The sequence below is a fragment of the Triplophysa rosa genome, linkage group LG13, assembly GCF_024868665.1.
Source record: "Triplophysa rosa linkage group LG13, Trosa_1v2, whole genome shotgun sequence".
Taxonomy (NCBI): Eukaryota; Metazoa; Chordata; class Actinopteri; order Cypriniformes; family Nemacheilidae; genus Triplophysa; species Triplophysa rosa.
The window spans coordinates 4,043,355-4,063,236 of record NC_079902.1 but is presented as its reverse complement, the minus strand read 5'-3'; the positions used below and the strand labels follow the sequence as shown (position 1 = coordinate 4,063,236).

The 19,882-nt window shown below is 43.4% G+C and overlaps 2 protein-coding genes across 4 annotated transcripts; both read left to right on the top strand.

Moving 5' to 3' along the window:
* Positions 1 to 1,306: 1,306 nt before the first annotated feature.
* On the top strand, positions 1,307 to 15,973 carry si:ch211-159i8.4 (matrix-remodeling-associated protein 5). Of its 3 annotated transcripts, none has more exons than XM_057349027.1 (6): positions 1,307 to 5,862; positions 6,122 to 6,251; positions 6,367 to 6,757; positions 6,981 to 10,268; positions 10,870 to 11,773; positions 13,771 to 15,973. In XM_057349027.1, the coding sequence occupies exon 1, from the start codon at positions 1,320 to 1,322 to the stop codon at positions 3,531 to 3,533; it is 2,214 nt and encodes a 737-aa protein (XP_057205010.1). In that variant the 5' UTR covers positions 1,307 to 1,319; the 3' UTR covers positions 3,534 to 5,862; positions 6,122 to 6,251; positions 6,367 to 6,757; positions 6,981 to 10,268; positions 10,870 to 11,773; positions 13,771 to 15,973. The 3 variants fall into 3 exon arrangements, with proteins under 3 accessions (XP_057205010.1, XP_057205009.1, XP_057205008.1); XM_057349026.1 differs by having other exon boundaries at positions 3,548 to 5,862; positions 6,154 to 6,251; XM_057349025.1 differs by having other exon boundaries at positions 3,548 to 5,862.
* An 899-nt stretch (positions 15,974 to 16,872) lies between these two features.
* Positions 16,873 to 18,405, top strand: rab33a (RAB33A, member RAS oncogene family). The gene is made up of 2 exons (XM_057350203.1): positions 16,873 to 17,136; positions 17,959 to 18,405. Exons 1-2 carry the CDS (start codon positions 16,873 to 16,875, stop codon positions 18,403 to 18,405), a joined length of 711 nt encoding a protein of 236 aa, XP_057206186.1.
* The last annotated feature ends 1,477 nt before the right edge of the window (positions 18,406 to 19,882 follow it).

Sequence of the window (19,882 nt, the reverse complement as noted above, 5' to 3'; positions counted from 1 at the left end):
ATTCCAGTGGGTGTGGATTGTTTTTTCCTTTTTTTTGAAACATTAACTCTTTCGGTTTTTTGTCTGCCCAGGCTCCGGGGTTTTGTTTGTTTTTCTGGCCACCTTATTTTCTCTCAGTTGTACCCTGGATCCGCACTTGTCACCCGGGCATCCAGCGACCAGGCGCCCCGATTCTTCACCCTCCCTCGGTCACCAGAGTTGGGACTGGACCGGTATACGTTCGCCTAAGGGTTCTTTCGTGCCTCCGAGTTGAGCCTTCCCTTCGGGTGGAGTCTGACCAGACTGCTGTTCCACAACTGACTTCCTCCCGCCGATAACCTGATCATTTCACTCCGTGTGTCTATAGAATAAAGTCTGTTCACCTGCAATTGAATTTGTGTGCTCTTTCCCTGACAGAACGATCGCACCAATAAGATGGATTCAGCAGGACCTGAACCCCTGCGTAATGCCCTTGTGCAGCAAGGAGTAATGTTGGGACAGCAGGCTAGTCAACTCAACTCCACCGTGCAGGATGTGGAGATACTCGGTGCTCAAGTTGCTGCACTCACTGCCCGTCTCTAGGCCGTACAGTCTGACGCAGCCTCCAGGGACGCATCTTCCCGGGATGTAGGTCTCCGTGAGCCCGAGCCCCATGCCAATTCCCCTCCAGTCTATGACGGGGACCCTAACGCCTGTCGGGTTTTCCTATCTCAGTGTGCCTTAGTGTTTGGTCTACAACCACGACGTTACGCCTCTGAGGCCGCTAAGGTGAGCTTCGTTCTCACACTTCTTACTGGACGGGCCCGGGAATGGGGAATGGCCGTCTGGGACGCCCGTGCTCCCTGCTGTGCTTCATTCATGAGTTTCCGCAGTGAGATGGAATGCCTTTTTGATTGTTCGGCCCAAGGAGATGAAGCGGCGGCTAGACTCTCCCGCCTGACGCAAGGCCGAGCCTCTATTACGGATTATTCCATCCAGTTCCAGACCCTCAGCGCCGCTTGTAGTTGGAATGCAGCAGCGCTGTGCGCCCGCTTCTTGGAGGGACTTAATGACTCCATCGCTGATGAGCTGGCGGTCATGGACTTACCTGATGACTTGGACCGGCTTGTCACCCTCGCCCTCCGGGTAGAGGGTCTTCTGGATCTCCGCCGCCGGCGCCGCCATGCCCCTTCTTCCTGGCCTGGGACCGATGCTTCCGTGGCCGAGGCCACAACTACTCTTCCGGTGGGAGTTGAGCCGATGCAGTTGGGCCGCCTTCGTCTCACTCCTCAGCAGAAGCAGCTACGTCTTGCTCAGGGCCTCTGCCTCTACTGTGGCAGGCCTGGTCACTTTGCCACCAAATGCCCTTTAAAAGCCGGGGCCCACCAGTAGAGCGGGGGATTCTGGTGGGCGCTATACCTTGTTCTTTTTCCCATTCCTCCCGCACTCAACTACCGTTCCGACTAATCTTCCAGGGGGTCACTCACTCCGACAGTGCTCTGTTGGATACAGGGGCCGAGGGCAACTTCATTGATGGTGTCACCGCTCAACGTTGGAAGATCCCTTTTATTCCACTCTCTGTCCCCATTTCTGCCCGGTCGCTGGATGGCACTCCACTCTCCACCATCACTCACTCCACCCCTAGAGTAAGTCTTTTTATTTCTGGCAACCACTGCGAAAGCATTGTGCTGTACATTCTCGAATCCCCCAACAACCCTATTATTTTGGGGCATCCTTGGTTTGTACAGCACAATCCTCATGTGAATTGGGCCAGCAATTCAGTTTTAATTTGGAGCCCTTCTTGTTTTGTATCTTGTCTTGGTTCTGCTCCCTCTCCTGCCTCTGTTTCTTGTCTTCTGCAGGTGGATCCTGCGGACCTTACCGGTGTTCCGGTGGAATACCACGATCTTCGTGCTGTCTTCAGCATGTCCCGAGCCACCTCTCTGCCTCCGCATCGCCCCTACGACTGTGCCATTGATCTGCTCCCGGGCACTTCTCCGCCTAAGGGTCGCCTGTTTTCCCTATCTGGTCCTGAAAGAGAGGCCATGGACCAGTACATTCGTGATTCTCTCCAGTCTGGGCTCATCCGTCACTCCTCCTCTCCTGCCGGTGCTGGCTTCTTCTTCGTCCAGAAGAAGGATGGCTCCCTGCGCCCTTGTATTGATTATCGAGGTTTGAACGACATTACCGTTAAGAACAGGTACCCCCTACCTTTAATGTCTTCTGCCTTTGAACTCTTGCAGGGAGCCAAGGTCTTCACCAAGTTAGACCTCCGCAATGCCTACCACCTTGTGCGCATCCGAGAGGGAGATGAGTGGAAGACGGCGTTTAACACGCCCACGGGACATTATGAATATACGGTGCTTCCGTTTGGTCTCACCAATGCCCCTGCCGTCTTCCAGGGCCTCATTAATAGCATTCTGGGTGACATGGTTAATCTGTTTGTCTTTGTGTATCTGGACGACATTCTGATATTCTCCCCTTCTCTCCAGGTACATGCCCAACACGTTAGGCGGGTCCTCCAGCGTCTACTCGAGAACCAACTTTTTGTCAAGGCGGAGAAGTGCGAATTCCATGCCGAGTCAGTTTCGTTCCTTGGCCACATAATATCCACTGAGGGTATACAAGCTGATCCCGCTAAGGTAAAGGCTGTCGCCGAATGGACCACCCCCGACTCCCGTAAGGCCTTGCAGCGCTTCCTGGGTTTCGCCAACTTCTACCGGCGATTCATCAGGAACTTTGGTCAGGTTGCTGCACCGCTCACAGCATTAACCTCCACTAAGGTTTTCTTCAGGTGGAATCAGAAGGCTCAGGAGGTCTTTGATAAATTAAAGTCCCGTTTTATCTCTGCTCCTGTCTTGACTGTTCCAGATCCTGACCTCCAGTTCATTGTTGATGTAGATGCATCGGATGTCGGGGTTGGCGCAGTCTTATCTCAGCGATCTGCTATCGATGGGAAAGTGCATCCTTGCGCCTTCTTCTCCCTTCGGCTCAGCCCAACGGAGCGTAACTACGACATCGGTAACAGGGAGTTGTTGGCGGTCAAGTTGGCCTTGGGTGAGTGGCGTCACTGGCTGGAGGGATCAGCTCAGCCCTTCTTGGTCTGGACGGACCACAAGAACCTTGAGTACATCCGTTCAGCCAAGAGGCTGAGCTCACGTCAGGCTCGCTGGTCACTTTTTTTCGGCCGGTTTAACTTCACCCTCTCGTTCCGGCCTGGGTCTAAGAACATCAAACCTGATGCGCTCTCCCTTCTGTTCGAGCCACCAGAGGGGGAGTTTTCGGCCGATGCCATCCTCCCTAAAGAGGTGGTGGTCTGGACGATCTCTTGGGGCATCGAACGACGGGTAGAGGAGGCTGGCCGAGGGGTGCAAGTGCCGAAGAAGTGTCCAGCGGGCAGACTGCTGGTGCCGGCTGCGCTGCGTCCTGAAGTCCTCCGGTGGGGGCACTCGTCCAGACTGACTTGCCATCCAGGCATTCGGGGAATGCGGGCTGCCGTCCGTCAGCGTTTTTGGTGGCCGTCATTGGTTCCGGATGTCAGACAGTTCGTGTTGGCCTGCCCGACATGCGCTTAAACCAAGCCCGGTAATCGTCCTGCTGCTGGTCTGCTTCGTCCGCTTCCCATCCCCTCCCGCCCCTGGTCTCACATCGCCCTTGATTTTGTCACAGGGCTTCCCCTTTCGGTAGGTAACACAGTGATTCTCACTGTGGTGGATCGCTTCTCCAAAGCAGTCCATTTTATTCCCCTTCCCAAGCTTCCCTCATCCCGGGAGACTGCTCAACTGCTGTTTGACCATGTCTTCCTTCTTCATGGCCTGCCGGTCGACGTGGTCTCCGATAGGGGGCCGCAGTTCTCCTCCCGGTTCTGGAAGGAATTCTGCAGACAGATTGGGGCCTCAGCTAGTCTGTCCTCTGGCTTTCACCCCCAGACCAACGGGCAATGTGAGTGGGCCAACCAGGATCTTGGTAGAATGCTCCGCTGTCTGACATTAACCAACCCGAGTTCTTGGTGCCAGCAACTCTCGTGGGTCGAATATGCCCACAATTCTCACCCGTCGGCTGCTTCAGGTTTGTCCCCCTTTGAATGTTCAGTTGGTTATAACCCACCTCTGTTTCCCTCACAGGAACCCGATGCTGCGGTCCCGTCTGCTCTGGCTTTCATCCAGCGTTGCCGTCGCACCTGGCAGAAGGCCAGAGGGGCTCTGGCCCATACTTCCAGACGCACCAAGGCAGCAGCCGATCGTCACCAATCTTCTCCTCCTACCTATGTGTGTGGTCAGCGGGTATGGCTGTCCTCCAAGGACCTCCCTCTCCGGGCGCCCTCTCGTAAGTTGGCACCCAGGTTCATTGGGCCATACTGCATCACCAAGGTGGTTAACCCAGTGGTGGTCAGACTCAGGCTTCCCACCGCCCTGGGTCGGGTTCACCCGGTTTTCCACGTCTCCCGGGTCAAACCTGTGATGTCTTCTCATTTCAACCCATCTCAACATCTCGCATCACCCACCCCCCCCGCCTCGTCTCGTGGACGGCTCTCCTACTTACTCCGTCAGGAGACTACTTGACGTGCGTTGCCGTGGTAGGGGATTCCAGTATCTTGTGGACTGGGAGGGCTATGGCACAGAGGAGAGAAGTTGGGTGCCTTCTCGGGACGTTCTGGACCGTTCGTTGATCGAGGACCTCCATCGGAGACGAGGTGAGCCTCCTCCTAGGACGCCAGGGGGCGCTCGTGGGAGGGGGAGTACTGTTGGGTCTCTGGGTTAGCCGCCTGCTTTTCTCTCTCTGTGTGTGGTTTTGTTTTGTGTGCCGCTACTCTCATTGTCTGTGTGTATGTGCCCCGCCCTTCTCGCCTCTTCACTCGTTCCCCATAATTAATGCTTATTTCTCTCACCTGGTTCTCGTTTACGTCAACCTATTTATGTCTCCTAGTTTTTTTCCCCTGTGTGCGATCGTCATTTCATGTGAACACCGTACCGGTATAGTTGCCTCTTGTTTTGTCTTGACTTAGATTCTTTTCCTAGTGAGTACCTCGTCTCGTCTATGTTTTTACCTGCTTGGATTATTTTTCTATTTGTGGATTATTGTCTTCCCGGTCATTCCAGTGGGTGTGGATTGTTTTTTCCTTTTTTTTGAAACATTAACTCTTTCGGTTTTTTGTCTGCCCAGGCTCCGGGGTTTTGTTTGTTTTTCTGGCCACCTTATTTTCTCTCAGTTGTACCCTGGATCAGCACTTGTCACCCGGGCATCCAGCGACCAGGCACCCCGATTCTTCACCCTCCCTCGGTCACCAGAGTTGGGACTGGACCGGTATACGTTCGCCTAAGGGTTCTTTCGTGCCTCCGAGTTGAGCCTTCCCTTCGGGTGGAGTCTGACCAGACTGCTGTTCCACAACTGACTTCCTCCCGCCGATAACCTGATCATTTCACTCCGTGTGTCTGTAGAATAAAGTCTGTTCACCTGTAATTGAATTTGTGTGCTCTTTCCCTTACAGACAGCTGTAAACATACTTAACAACTAAATGTACTTAACTCAAAATGTACAGTGACTTACTGTTTGCATTGTAAGTTATTATTAACTTTGATACAATATTAATTTAAAAACTATAATATTACAGTTATTTGATTGTTAACAATGTTATACTATGTTAACAAATTGTTGCAGAACAACTCTTCTTTTCTCTTACTGGTCTCAAATCAGATAATGGCATAAGAGGGACATGGCTCTTGTGGGTGTACCTGCTCTCCTAAAGTTGGCAGCTTTTTCCCTGCTGCTAATTTTGCCATCATGCCTGTATGCATGTCCGAGGTCCTGCAGTTGCCCCAACCCTAAGGAGGTCCACTGTACCTTCCGTCACTTCCCCTCTGCCCCACGCAACATACCCAAAGACACAGAAAGGCTCAACCTAGGGTAAGATGTTTTACTGAAAGCTTTCAGCTAACAGACCAAGCTGTCATATTACAAAGAAAACATAAACATGCAGTGGTCCCACTCCCAAAAAGCTTTGACTCTTAACCATACTTAAAAATGTGCAAATGAACAAGATAACCTAAAACAACAATTGAAATCCAATGGTATAAGTTACATTAACCAGCAGTATTGCATACAATATATTTGAAATTCTTATGATTACTCTGCGACTCACAAAATTACTTTGTCTACTGTAAAGCTATAACAGCATTGGAAATATTGGGTCTTCAGATTTTGCAAATCTGCGGCAACTGGAAATGCTTATGCTTCATGGAAATGACATTGCCTCTGTGTCTTCAGGATCCTTTTACCATCTCCGTTCCCTTCAGGTACATTCCTAAAAAAGGTTTATGAGTGCATTAAGCATCTATTGTACTGTAGTGTTTCATTGTCTCTGCTGACATAAAATATATTTGGTGTAATTTTTGTTCTTTATTGCCACAGATACTTAAGTTAAGCTACAACAAACTGAAAAGAGTAGACCCAAGCTTGTTTGAGGGCCTGACTAGTCTCGTACGACTGCACCTAGACCACAACCTCATTGACTTTATTGAGCCATTTTCCTTTAATGGACTCACCTCATTAAAGCTACTGCAACTGGAAGCGAACCGATTACGAGACCTCCACCCACAAACATTTATTACTGTGTCAGTTCTGGGCACATTTTGGACCTCAGGTCTCCGGCACCTGCATCTGGCAGACAACCAACTGGAATACCTGCTGCCTGGTACTCTGCAACACTTCAGCAAGCTAGAGGTTCTCTCCCTACACAGAAATCCATGGACATGTGACTGCCACTTACAGTGGCTTTTGGAGTGGGACAAAAACCATGAAGGTGAAACTTCTTTGATTGTATTTTCAAACCATTGAAATTATTTTTACCACCCCATGAGAAAGTGTTCATGCATATTTTTTTCAAAATTGTTTCATTTGTCATCTACTATGTCTTGGATGCATAGTATTGTTACATGACATTTGAGGTTGAATGAGTACAATTCTGCAAAGAACTACATGGTGAACAAAGCAAAGTTGCTTTCTGAAATATTCTCTCTTTCCAGGAGTTATTAAGCGCAAAAAGGACCGTGATTCTGCAGATAGTGGCAACTGTGCTGAATGTGCCTCACCACAATCCCTGAACAACAGTCAGATCTTTCAGCTTTCAACCAACCAGCTCACCTGTGACCGACCCTCCCTCCAGTCTCCACTGAAAATTGGGGAAAGCAGCATCTGGGAAGACCAGGAGCCAGATGCCCCGTACATTAAGGACCTAGAACGTCCTCTAGGCCACCTGACCTTCATTCTCTCTGACAGCCATGGAAATCAGGCCCATGTGGCTTGTGATGTAACACGTCCAGTTGAAGGGACCACTATGATGTGGTAGCCAGTCAAAGGAACAGATGAGATTGTTGTCAATGTGACTCTGCGGACCTTCCTGGAGTGTGAGATTGACAGGGATGCTTTACAGAACCTGTGGAGGTTGGTTGCCTACTACTACGAGAGCCCTGCTATTTTGGAGCGAGGAACCAGACTTGGAAATTCTTCAAAGGTTACTTTTCAGTACTCTCAAGCCACAAATGAGGACTCACCATATTTTACAGAGCTCAAAGGACACTTAATGGCTGAACCTGTTTGGCTTTTACAACCAAGGGTCACCCTTCAACTTAACAGGCGCAAAACCACAACAAAAAAACTGGTGATGAACTTTTCCACATTTGTATCCAAGCACAGTATTGGAAGAGGGGATGAGGAAGATAAGATTTCCACCTGGGCTATCATCCAAAGAGGAGCCCCAGGGAGAATTCAAACAGTACTAGAGTACTCAGAGGTCAGTCTGGACTGTGGCGTGCTCAGCTCAGGGCATCAGCCTGTGGAGTGGATGCTTCCAGACTTATCGACTTTGGATCAAACTGACTCCCATACAGCAACGATGGAAAATAATAGATTGGTTATAAAAAACACAAGCATAGCAGACTCAGGGCTTTATCATTGCTTTGTGAGAACAGACACTAATGTGGACATTGTGTCTTATAGACTCACAGTCAGGATGCGCCTTCTGAGTCCTAGTGATTTAAATGGAAAAAAGATGTCTATAGAAAATGGGGACATTCTTAATCTTCCTTGTTTAGTAACTTCTACAGAGCCAGTGGAGACTAGATGGTACTTGCCAAACCATCAGGTTCTCAAAGCATCAGGCATGAAAGGAAGGGTCTATGTATCACAGAACAACACATTAATAATCCAAAAAGTAACTTATGAGGATGCCGGAGAGTACAGTTGTTTGGCAGCTAACCTTTATGGTGCAGACATGTTGTCTCATCTAGTTGTTGTAACCGGTGAAATGGAAGTGCAAAGAAGTATTACAATGTCTGAGCATGAATTACCACTCTTTGGCGTTGATGACAACGAAGGGTCGGGATTTGAAGAAATCAAACGACCATCTCCTGAACTTACACCTCAAAGGGTGGACGGAAAACTCAGAAGTGGTGTTTTCCGACAAAATGCAAAAGGGAAGAAAATCAAAGTAAGTGTGAGGAAACCTAACAACTCTGTCAAAGAGGTTGACCCAAGTTGCTTGGAACAGATTCTTGCTGAAGCTAATGCAAGAGTCTCACCCATGCCACCAACACCAGCTACAACACGTTCAGAAATGACAAGCACATTAAAAATAATGACAGACACTACAATGATTATAGCCACCACCCCTTTGTTAGAGGATGTAAATGAAGAAACTAAAACAGATGTTGAAGTTAGCAGTGCCAGCACAAGTTCAAGTGTGCAGAATTTAAATGTGACACAGCTGGAACTGCCGCCCCTCAGTGAGCACATAAAACAGGATACTTCACAGGAATCAAAACAAAAGTCAAGTGATTCTAACATTTCAGATTTGACCTTAGAACACATAGACTCAACAACAGTACCTGAACCTGAAATCCAGTTGGCAAAACACACAATAGAGGATAAAATAAGGGCTAACAACAATTCTATCTGGAACCAAAGGCGGAGATTCCCATATAGACACCGTAGGCCTCCATTACGTAGGTTACGTCCTAAAAGACCAAATTTCACCCCAGTTCCCACTTCTGTAGTCCCATTGACTCTATTCTCAAAGAAAAGTCTGGTGTTGAGCACTGACTCTTATTCTTTAACCCAAAACAAAGAAACCACAGCTTTAATGACTTTAGTAGTTTCTGTTCCACATGAGCCAGTCACTGCAAGCGTGGCTTTGCCAGTCACAGAAGATCCTGTAAAAGTAGTCAAAACAATGTTGAGAAAAGAGGACAGAATAAATAGATTTGATGGCAAGACGAAACACCACATATCAGGTCAACACATAATTACAACAGCTCTGGAAGAAACTGAACAAGTTTCTAATACACTTGCCCCCATACCAAACAAAAGGTATGAAAATGACAACAGAGAAATCATTTTAAAAACTAACAGCCAGACACTTGAAGATAAGACAAGGCAGATAACAGCAACCACAATTCATAAAGTTCTAAGCAGCAACATCAATCCTCCAGTGACACAAAGAGCCCATGTGACTGAGAAACCAACCTTAACTAAAATAGAAAGACAGAGAGTTTATAGCTGGGGAATACAACCTGAGAGGCAAGATGTGCCTATCCACCCCTGGCTAATACCAAAGAATACACCAAAAAACATCTCAGTCACTCAGTCACCTCAATTCTGGGCCAACAACCATGGCATTCCAGTCTGGCCCACAGTTCATACATCAAGACACCATCCTTCCCAAAACAAAGCTTGGTATTTTCAACAGACAGGGCACAGGGGTACAGGGGTCACTAATCAACCTCAAATCACTGCTCAGACAGCAAAGCCCACAGCTTTGGGGAAGGCGACAGCTTCCTTTGCAAGGACCATAGCTCCACATGTCAGCTCCTTGTCTCGTGTACGAGACCACTTGCTCTTCAACAGGCTCAGAAACAGATACAGACAATCACAGCTTAATGCATATAGACTGGCCCAGCTGGGAATGTTGGTTACCTCTAAACCAAAGACATATCAGTCCACCCCTCAGCCTCACCAAGCACCAAATTTCCCAATTATCTACAAGCCTGTGACTCCTGCACCTGTCTTGGTATATACAAGCAAACCCCCCACCACAGCTAATGTGCCATTTGGAGGCCGATGGCACTACAGTCATTTTGGAGCAAAGAAACTGAGCACTGCTATTCCTTTTCCAAACTTGATGCGAAGGGGCACGAAACCCAGTATCACAACTGAATCTGTTACTGTATCTGCTCTAGCAGAAGCAGATGTGCACCTGTCCTGTAAATCATCCGGGGACCCAAAACCTGATGTATCATGGACCAAAGTTTCCACAGGTTGGTTAATTTTATCAAAACTTATTTGTTAGAGAAATGCATTTGAATGAAAGAAAATAACTTTTCTACCGTCCATCCTTTATTATCTTTGGCTTTTCTCATTTACCCCATCACCCTATCTCACATACACATGGTAACATACAGAAAGATCTTTTTTTGTGCAAATTGTGCACACAATGGTTTACTCAACATAAAAAGAAACAGCATGTTAATGTTATTTTGCTTTCTTTTTATTTTGCTTTATTTCTGAAATAAACATTGACATGTGTGACATCAAGAAGACCACGCAGTCAAGAAGTCATGCATTTAAATATTAAATTTGATTAGAAATAGAAGATTCAAACAAATACATTTTTATATTTTTTATTTTAGGTTATACTCTCTCAAGTCTTTGCATTCCTCTGGGAATGGGCACATCACAGTATGGGAGCTTCTTTAAACAAATAACATATTGCTTAAAATGTGAAAAAGGCTTAAACAGAATTGAAAGTAAACCAGGGTGGTTATCAGAGAGATTACTGAATTTTTTAGAAAGTTTATTTCACATTTTTGTCAAATTTATTCTGTTGATAAGTTTGATTCTTTGTCTGTCTTTTTACAGGTGCGACCATTCAGGCCAACACAAAACATGGACAAAGATTTGAAGTCCTTCCAGATGGAACTTTTAGGATAAAGAATGTCCAGTTGCAAGACAGAGGCCAATACCTCTGCACAGCACAAAACAAATTTGGTTCGGACCGTATGGTAGTTACACTTGTTGTGCAAACTCAGCCTCCAAAAATCATGAGTTTAAAGCCCAGAGATGTGTCTGTATATTTGGGAAAACCAGTCAGCTTGGACTGTATTGCTGTTGGTAAGCCTGAAGCTCAGATCTCATGGATACTTCCAGATAAGACATTTGTGCGAGATGTTGGTACCCATGACCAAAGAGTATACCTTTTTCCAAATGGAACGTTGAGTGTTTACTCAGCAAATTTTTCCAGTAACGGTGATTATAAGTGTATTGCCAGCAATGCAGCAGGGGCTGATACACTAACGTACCACATTCATGTCGCAGTTCTTCCGCCGACAATTGCAGAGATTTCATCTGAGAGTATATCTATAAATGTTGGCAGAAGCATATATGTGCATTGCACTGCTAAAGGAGAGCCATCCCCTCTCATTAAGTGGATTCTCCCTGATGGATCACAATTGAAGGCCACACAGTTCATTGGAAGGCGGTTATTTATTTTCCCAAATGGAACACTTTTTATAAAGAATGCCAGTCCCATTGATTCAGGGAGGTATGAATGTTTAGCTACCAACCCAGTGGGCTTTGCTAAAAGAATGGTGAAGATGGACATAAGGCAAGAGGATCCAGATCCCTGGAAAGGCTTATCTCAGCAACACAGTGTTACAGCAACCTATGGATCCATAGTTTATTTGCACTGTCCGGAGTCTACAGGCTCCCAGAGAGGCACAGTTTGGAGACTACCCTCTAAAATCTTGCTGGAACATCACTACAGGTATTGGGGCATATTTATACATACTGTACATGTATTTAAACATAACATTTGGTTTGAAAAATAATTAACTCTTATTTAAATAAAGATCAATAGGTGAACATTGCTTATTCTTATGTTGGTTGACAAAATAAAAATGAATTACATAAAATAATATTTTTTTCTTAAATGTACATTTTTGTATTTGGCAGATGCTTTTATCCAAAGTAACTTATAATGCATTCAGGTGACACATTTTATGAGTATGTAGGCTCTCTGAATCAAAACCATGACCCTTGACATTGAGCTACACAAAACCAGAGAATAGTAGAGAATGATAGAGTATAATGGCATATATATGGTTATCTGATAATTTACGTCAGGGTGACATTACTTTGTCAACAGGGGTGGGAATCGTTTGGTCCCTCACGATTCGATTCAGAATCAATTCTTAGGGTCACCATTCGATTCAGAATCGATTCTTGATGTACTAATTAGCACATTTAAGTTAAGCTCAGAGTCAGACTAGTGTTGGTACTTTGGCTTCTACTCTTTGAACTGTCACATATTGTATTTTAACACAACTGAGTGCCCAGTAAAACCATTCTCATTGACGTATTCTGCTGTCAGACATTAAAACAAGTACATAATAGTAATTAAACACGACTCATTAGTGCTGCATGTTAAAAGACTGTAACTTCCACAAACTGCCACATCGTACGACAAAATCATCATACTCACATTAAAAGGGCGGTTATTTTACCAATATTAGTGTATTAGGCCCGTGCAGAGCACCCAGCACGTCCATCTGGCTAACAAACTGTGCATATTTACAGAAGTATGTTCATGTTCTTCAGTCTAAACAGTGACAGGTTTTGGGAAACACTATTTTGCCCTTACTGACAAGTCAGCTGCGGTATAGTAAATTGAATGCACTATTTCTCCCTGCCGCTCACTCACTGCACAGAGCAGAAAAAGACCATCCTAAAAATGTATTTAATTTATCTTGAAGTTTAGTCCTACAGGGCGGAATGTATTTGGTTTTCTCTCTTTCTCTACAGCTCCTGTATGCTCCGCTGTTTGCGCGTGAGGTGTGCACTCTGTAAAATGTCCGGGTGCTGCACCACTCTTGCAGTAAAGACGTGACATTATTATATTTAGTAACGTTTAAAAAAAACTATTTTTGAAATTTGTGAATTTAGTTAGTTCAATCAGTTAAATCACTAGCAGATTGAATCGATATTCATATACGAATCGATTTTTTTCCCACTCCTATTTGTCATTGAGGTTTTTTCACATCAACATTTTTAACTAAAAACGTTTTATGTATTCGTTTACACAACACTGGCTGTTTGGGGAACTAAAAACACTTTCAAAAGTGTATTTGTTTCAAAGTACTATTTGTTTTTAAACAATTCCGATATTGTCTCTGTGTAAACTGTGAAAACACAAATTTGTAAATACAGTGACGTCATGTTATTTCTTTGTAAAAACCAATTACTGGCCTGGCATGCATAATACAGCATTTTACTGGTTTTGACAGATCTGCGTGAACAAAGATCAGTTTGATATTGACATTGTGTGTTTACGTGAAACTTAAATGTTTTTTTTTCTTTTTTTTAATACATCGTTGTCATGTAAACGTACCTTAAAAGCTTCACTTTTCTCCTCTGAGCAATTATTGTCCCACACTATTACCACAGTGTGTGCTTTCTCAAACTCAAAGCAGGCCAACTTCATCACTTGTGTAATTCAAACAATGTGTGGTGTAGATTAAATAAGCATCATTCTCAGTCTAGAAAGCCCAAATAACCACTGCTGACAATACAGTAACAGTGTGAACACAAGAACAATTTGTCCGTTTCAAATACTTTTTTGATAACAATAATTTCTTTAGTCATTATTATGACAAGGACTAATATTACTGCAACTATGAGTTTCGTGAACCCATTTAATCATTAGTAAATTATGTTCAACTGTCATTGAAAAGTGTAAACAATTTATTTTCTATTTGTTCGCAGTCCACAAAGACACATCACTGCTTTCCCCAACGGCACTTTGAGAATTCTGAGACTGACTGAGAAAGATGGCGGCAATTATCTGTGCATGTACCAAAGACCAAATGGTGAGGACATGGAGCTGTTCCAAGTAGAAGTTCTCATGAGTCCACCAAAGATAGAGAACACTGGTACGCAACATAAGAGAGTTGCTAATGGAGACAACTTCCTAGTAGACTGTGTAGCTTCTGGCCTTCCAGACCCTGAGGTATCATGGAGCCTCCCAGATGGCACCATGATCAACAATGCTCTCCAGTCGGATGACAGTGGAATCCGTAATCGGCGCTATATCATCTTTGGCAATGGGACACTTTTGTTGCAACAAATGGGAAAGAATGATGAGGGCAATTATACATGTTATGCTAAGAACACCCTGGGAGAAGATGCGATGAAAGTAAGTGTACAAGTGGTGCCAAACTTACCACAAATATCTCCTTATGATCAGATATCCATTTGGGGTACTTTTGGTAAATCAACTGAAATAAAGTGTGAAGCTACAGGTGTGCCACAACCTACAATCATCTGGATCTCTCCAAGAAATGAGATAATAACCTCATCTTCAGTCAAATACCAAATCCTTAATGATGGAACTCTAATAATAAAAAAACTGACTTTGGCTGACCAGGGAAAATACGCCTGTGTGGCACGGAACCCAGCCGGAGATCACATTAAGAATGTGAAGCTTCTAGTTGAGGTTAAAGAGCCGAAAATCGATGGACAAATTGGACGAACAGAGAAGAAAGTTTTAGCTGTGTATTACCAAACACTACTGCTGGACTGTAAAGCTGAGGGTATGCCTGAGCCACAAGTAACCTGGACTACACCCTATGGTATGTCACTGGCCACACCATATTTGGGAGGCAGATTTCAAGTCCACAGAAATGGCAGTCTTGAGCTGAGGGGCATTCGAAAAACTGATGAAGGTCGGTTTTTGTGCATAGCCAAAAATTACTTAGGGGAAGCAAGTCTAGCAATTGACCTGGAAGTTGCATCACTTGCTGAAAAGCCAAGCTTTCTGGTGCCAAACATTGAGGTTCTTCCTCTCAAACCAGATGGTGATGACATCATTTTGGAGTGCCGAGCAGCTGGGAAACCAAAGCCAGAGTTTGTTTGGATTCTACCCAATGGGACAGCGGTAAACCCAGGCATGAAACTTCAAAGGTTTACACATTACCTGGGAAATGGAACTTTACACATCATGCGGCCAGTTGTCACCGACAAGGGCGTGTATCGTTGCCTGGCCAAGAATATAGCTGGACAAGCAGAAAAGCGTTACGCTTTTGAACTTGGACAAAAGCCTCAAATTAGAAGTACAGCTAGTACTATGAAGATTTCATTTGGACAGACATTAAACATGCCATGCACAGTGGATGGGTGGCCTCAGGCAGCAATTACATGGACTCTTCCAAATGGCCTGGTCTTGGACAAGCCTCAGGTTTTTGGAAGAGTGACATATTTATTTAATGGTACACTTCAGGTTAAGGACACTTCGAAATTTAATAGAGGAACTTATACCTGCAAAGCCACAAACACATTTGGATCATCAACATTGTCATATCCAGTGAGTATTATGGTGTTTCCACCTCAAATCACTCATGCTCCCCCTTCAGTCACAAGAGTTAGAAAGGGGTCTCCTGTGATTTTAAACTGTATAGCTGCTGGCATACCCAAACCAGACATTTCTTGGACTCTCCCTGGACGTACCACACTTGTACCAAATAATCGCTTCACAGGGCAGAATGGAATTTACATGACAGAAGAGGGTAATTTGGTCATGCAGGACCCAGGTCTCATGAACTCAGGGATTTATAAATGTAATGCCAAAAACGCCTTGGGAACGGATTTCAAAGCAACATACCTTCAAGTGATCTGAATCAGAAGTCGTTTAGGTCATGCAGTCTTAGCTTCACATACAAAACTGAATGAAAATTCTTTACTATTCCCAAACAAGTTTTGGGCACCTACAGTAAATCATTTAAAACCATGTAAGCAATGTTGTTAAAGGGCATTAATGTTTTTACAGTGTCACAGCCATGGGTGCCAAATGCCCAAGGCTAAGATTTATTTGGTAATCTGTATTTAATTTATGAAATTATTGGTTTGTACATATTTATATATTCCACAGAATAATTTTACATTACGTTTTTATTAAATTGTACAAAAACATTCCCGAGATGTTAATCCTTAAAACTCAGGGGTCTACATGTCTGCATGTTTGTCTTATGTTCTCTCACATTTCATGCATTTTCGTGTCCATCATAACAAAATAGCCTTTCACTGTCAGAGCAGTGTCGAGGCGTTGTATGGTACAAATGTTGGCATTGATGCAGTAGCCTTACAAAAAATAGACAAAAAGGCAATTATTTAAGCTACTAACAGCACTGTGGCTAAATGAACAACTGAATATTAGATATGGTTACTGTTGTTCTATATCAGTCATGAATACAATACAAAAACATATGTATGTTTACTATACTATACTACACTATACTTCACATAGGCCTATACCAAGTAATGTGATGTGTACTGCATGGCATTCTACAAATATATACATGCATATTCTGTTTTCAATGTAAACTTTTATGAACAACCAAAAGAAGAGAGACTGTAACATTTTAATGTTCCTTTTGGATATTACATTTTCCTGTCATATTCTGCCATATTTTCTTGATGATAAATTCCACCGAACACCACCGTTAGCATTTGGCTGTGTATTTGCTGAATAACACCAGCAAAAAAGTACAACAGGCCCTTGTAACAAAGATTTATTAGAATAAACTAGACTTCACCATATTCCACGAGAGATAACAGTGTGAGCTCATGTTGTCTCATTTTGAATGTGTCAACTATAAATTAAGTTTTGTCTATTAAAACATAAAAATTGCAACAACAACAAAAAATCTGAAGTAGGCTATCGAAGAACCTGCATCAGGTCAGTTTGCGTGCTCTTATCAGTCTCTATGTAAACTACCAGCATCTGCAAAGGGAGTGGATGTGCCATCCCTTCCCCCATCATCGCTGCCGGGGACCAGTGAACACAAGGCTCGGGTCCATCATCTTACCGTTATGGCAAATGAATTCACAGAAAACAGAGAAGGAACTGCCAATTCACGCCATGCAACCCTCACTTCGTCCCTAGATCTGAGCACGTCCCTGGATCACAGCGTCCAGACGCGGATTTTTAAAATCATTGCCATCGGGGATTCAAATGTGGGCAAGACCTGTTTATCCTTCCGCTTCACCAGCGGATCCTTCCCCTGTAAGACAGAAGCCACCATCGGAGTCGACTTCAGGGAGAAAGCCGTGGAGATCGAGGGCGAGAAAATAAAGGTGGGTTTTTGCTGCTCTCTAGGCCTATGTCTCGTTGTTATGCGGTTGTGTTGTGTGTTTCAGAGCATGTTTATGAGGCAGACGTCTGATACCACTCAATGTTTACATTCTGATCGATGTCGCGACTCATGACACTTGGTCAAGGCGTAGCTTCGTTTCGTGTATGACAGCTTTGTTGACTGGTCAATTTACATTTTAATAAAGACTGGTTTTAATTTAAATGTAATGTCCACCTGATACGATGCTATTGTTTGTATCATTCTGCTTAAATAAATATAAATACACAGGGACACAATAATAGCATTTAAATTCGGTTATGATAAGACATTTTCCCTATGGATTTATGTTTAAAGTGTAGTATCATTTGGGCAGATTGCTTACTGTATTATATAGTTTTACTACAAATACCACGAGTAAACTATAGTTACTGTTATGATCAGAATAACTACTATGAAAGGCACGTTTTTGGCCAAATGTAGGCTATGTTTTAAGGACAAAGACCAAAACAATTAATCAAAAACACTACTTATCTACTTGTTCAGCCCTTTTGAATTTATTTTGTCATTACAGTATACAGTTTATAAGAGGAAAGTTATCAAAAATTAAGAATAAAAAATAAGGTTAGTGTTATATACATTTAACTATGTGGTTTGGTTGTTTCCACACACTCGGAGTAGTTAAAATGAGAGGCCCACTTTAGAGGAAGTCGTGCATCTAAGGATTAATATACATTTCTTTGTAGTAACACTAATACATTTCTTTTTGATTCTAACTACTATGCAGTATCTTGCAATTTGTTTTAACCTGCTTCTTTTCTAATAGGTGCAAGTATGGGACACGGCAGGACAGGAGCGCTTTCGGAAGAGTATGGTTGAGCACTACTATCGCAACGTGCATGCTATAGTATTTGTGTACGATGTCACAAAAATGGCCTCTTTCCAGAACTTAAAGACCTGGATCCAGGAGTGTAACGGGCACGGGGTCTCATCCTCTGTACCTCGTGTGCTGGTGGGCAATAAATGTGATTTAGTCGACCTGATCCAAGTCCCTTCCAACACTGCCCTTAAGTTTGCAGATGCCCATAACATGCTGCTGTTTGAAACGTCAGCCAAAGATCCCAAGGAGAGTCAGAATGTGGACTCAATTTTCATGTGCCTGGCGTGTCGTCTGAAAGCACAGAAGTCGTTGATCCACAGAGACGTAGAGAGGGAAGATGGCAGAGTGAGGCTGAGCCATCAACCTGACCCTAGGAGCAACTGCCCATGCTGAGGACCTCAAACTGTGAAATTATTAACACTTATAATTTACAATGAAAAAATGTGCCTGCAACTAATGACATTTTACTTTGTGACAGCTGCTCTGTGACCTGTTTCTGTGTTTCTCTGTGTACTGTATGTGTCTTCATAATTTTACATGCGCTCTCTCACACGATCAGTAGGAAACAACTCCAGGGGGATAAAAACTGAGTCGTATTTCTTCCTTAAAAATTCACAGGAAAAAAAATATTATATTTTGCCATGAAGGATTTTTTGCATTAAGACATTTTTCCATGACGCTTAAGAACCCGTTCTTTTTATTTTAATGCATTAAAGATTTGTTATACTGCCTTTATGCTGATTAAAACATTGCAGTCATTTTTTATGATATTACAATAATGAGGGTCTAATGCAAATCATGGAGAATAATGGGAAATTAAAAAATAAAATAAAACGGGGGTAATGGTGAGTAGAATGGGTAAGGATTTTATTTTCATTTGTCATGAAAATAATGTCACAATGCAAAATAGTTTATAATTGGCCTTTTATAACCTGGTTTTGACTGAGATGTTTTCATGAAATAAGCTCATGCAGCTCATTAATTTAGGGCACACCTCATCTGGAGTATGCATGACTAATCTTTAAAGGTTTGAAAAAATTTGACATTTGGCACATTTGGTTCTGTCACATTTATTTTGGATTCACCCATCAGCATACAATAAACTGAAGAGTGCAATAACACATCCTTAACAGTCGTAATGTACTAGCAGTCAGGAACTGCACATGGGTACTGAATCTTATGCGTTAGCGATGTATTCAGTCCCACATAAGGTTCTACAGTGAATATTCAAATGACTCTATGCATTTAAACCACTGTTAATCGAGATTTCAAAGACTTAACTATACATAAAAAGTACATTACCCATATACTGCATGTATTCGAACTAATATTCAAATGATGAAACTGTAAAAGCATATTTCCTTGTTCTTGGCATCAATTGGGAGTCCAGCTAAATGTTTAATATAATCAGGTAACACTTCTAATTTACCACATGCCCAATCTTGAAATCAAGTATGGAATAAGTTTTCTGTAGCATCTACACAGTTATCATATATTTCACCAGCTCAAATAGGATCTTTTAAATGCAAAGTACTTAACCATGAAAACAGGCTAACGATTCTTTCATATTTATTCAAAATAGCCATAAGGAGTGATTAACATAACAAAAGGCAGTTTTTTACATGTAAGGTTAAGGTATCAAGATGTTTCCTGGAATGGGAGATTGTAAATTGATAACCGTGTGATTTTTTATTACCTCTTAACAGTGCTAAACTGTATGTTCTGTTTTTCTTTTCTGTGGATTTCTCATTAGAGAGTTCTCTGGTTTCCACACTGTTAGCCTTAAATCTGTGGAACAGTTTAATGCCTTATCCTTTCCATTTGCTGTGTTTTGTGCCATTTTATGCTGTGTGAGCACCAAATTAAATAG

What these genes read in the sequence shown, in the direction of transcription:
- si:ch211-159i8.4 (XM_057349026.1), top strand. Translation starts at nt 7,538, where the DNA reads ATGGCTGAACCTGTTTGGCTTTTACAACCAAGGGTCACCCTTCAACTT. An exon ending in ATGGACCAAAGTTTCCACAG is followed by an intron (nt 10,269 to 10,869) that starts GTTGGTTAATTT and finishes GTCTTTTTACAG; the next exon opens with GTGCGACCATTCAGGCCAAC. An exon ending in TTGCTGGAACATCACTACAG is followed by an intron (nt 11,774 to 13,770) that starts GTATTGGGGCAT and finishes ATTTGTTCGCAG; the next exon opens with TCCACAAAGACACATCACTG.
- rab33a (XM_057350203.1), top strand. Translation starts at nt 16,873, where the DNA reads ATGGCAAATGAATTCACAGAAAACAGAGAAGGAACTGCCAATTCACGC. An exon ending in TCGAGGGCGAGAAAATAAAG is followed by an intron (nt 17,137 to 17,958) that starts GTGGGTTTTTGC and finishes CTTTTCTAATAG; the next exon opens with GTGCAAGTATGGGACACGGC.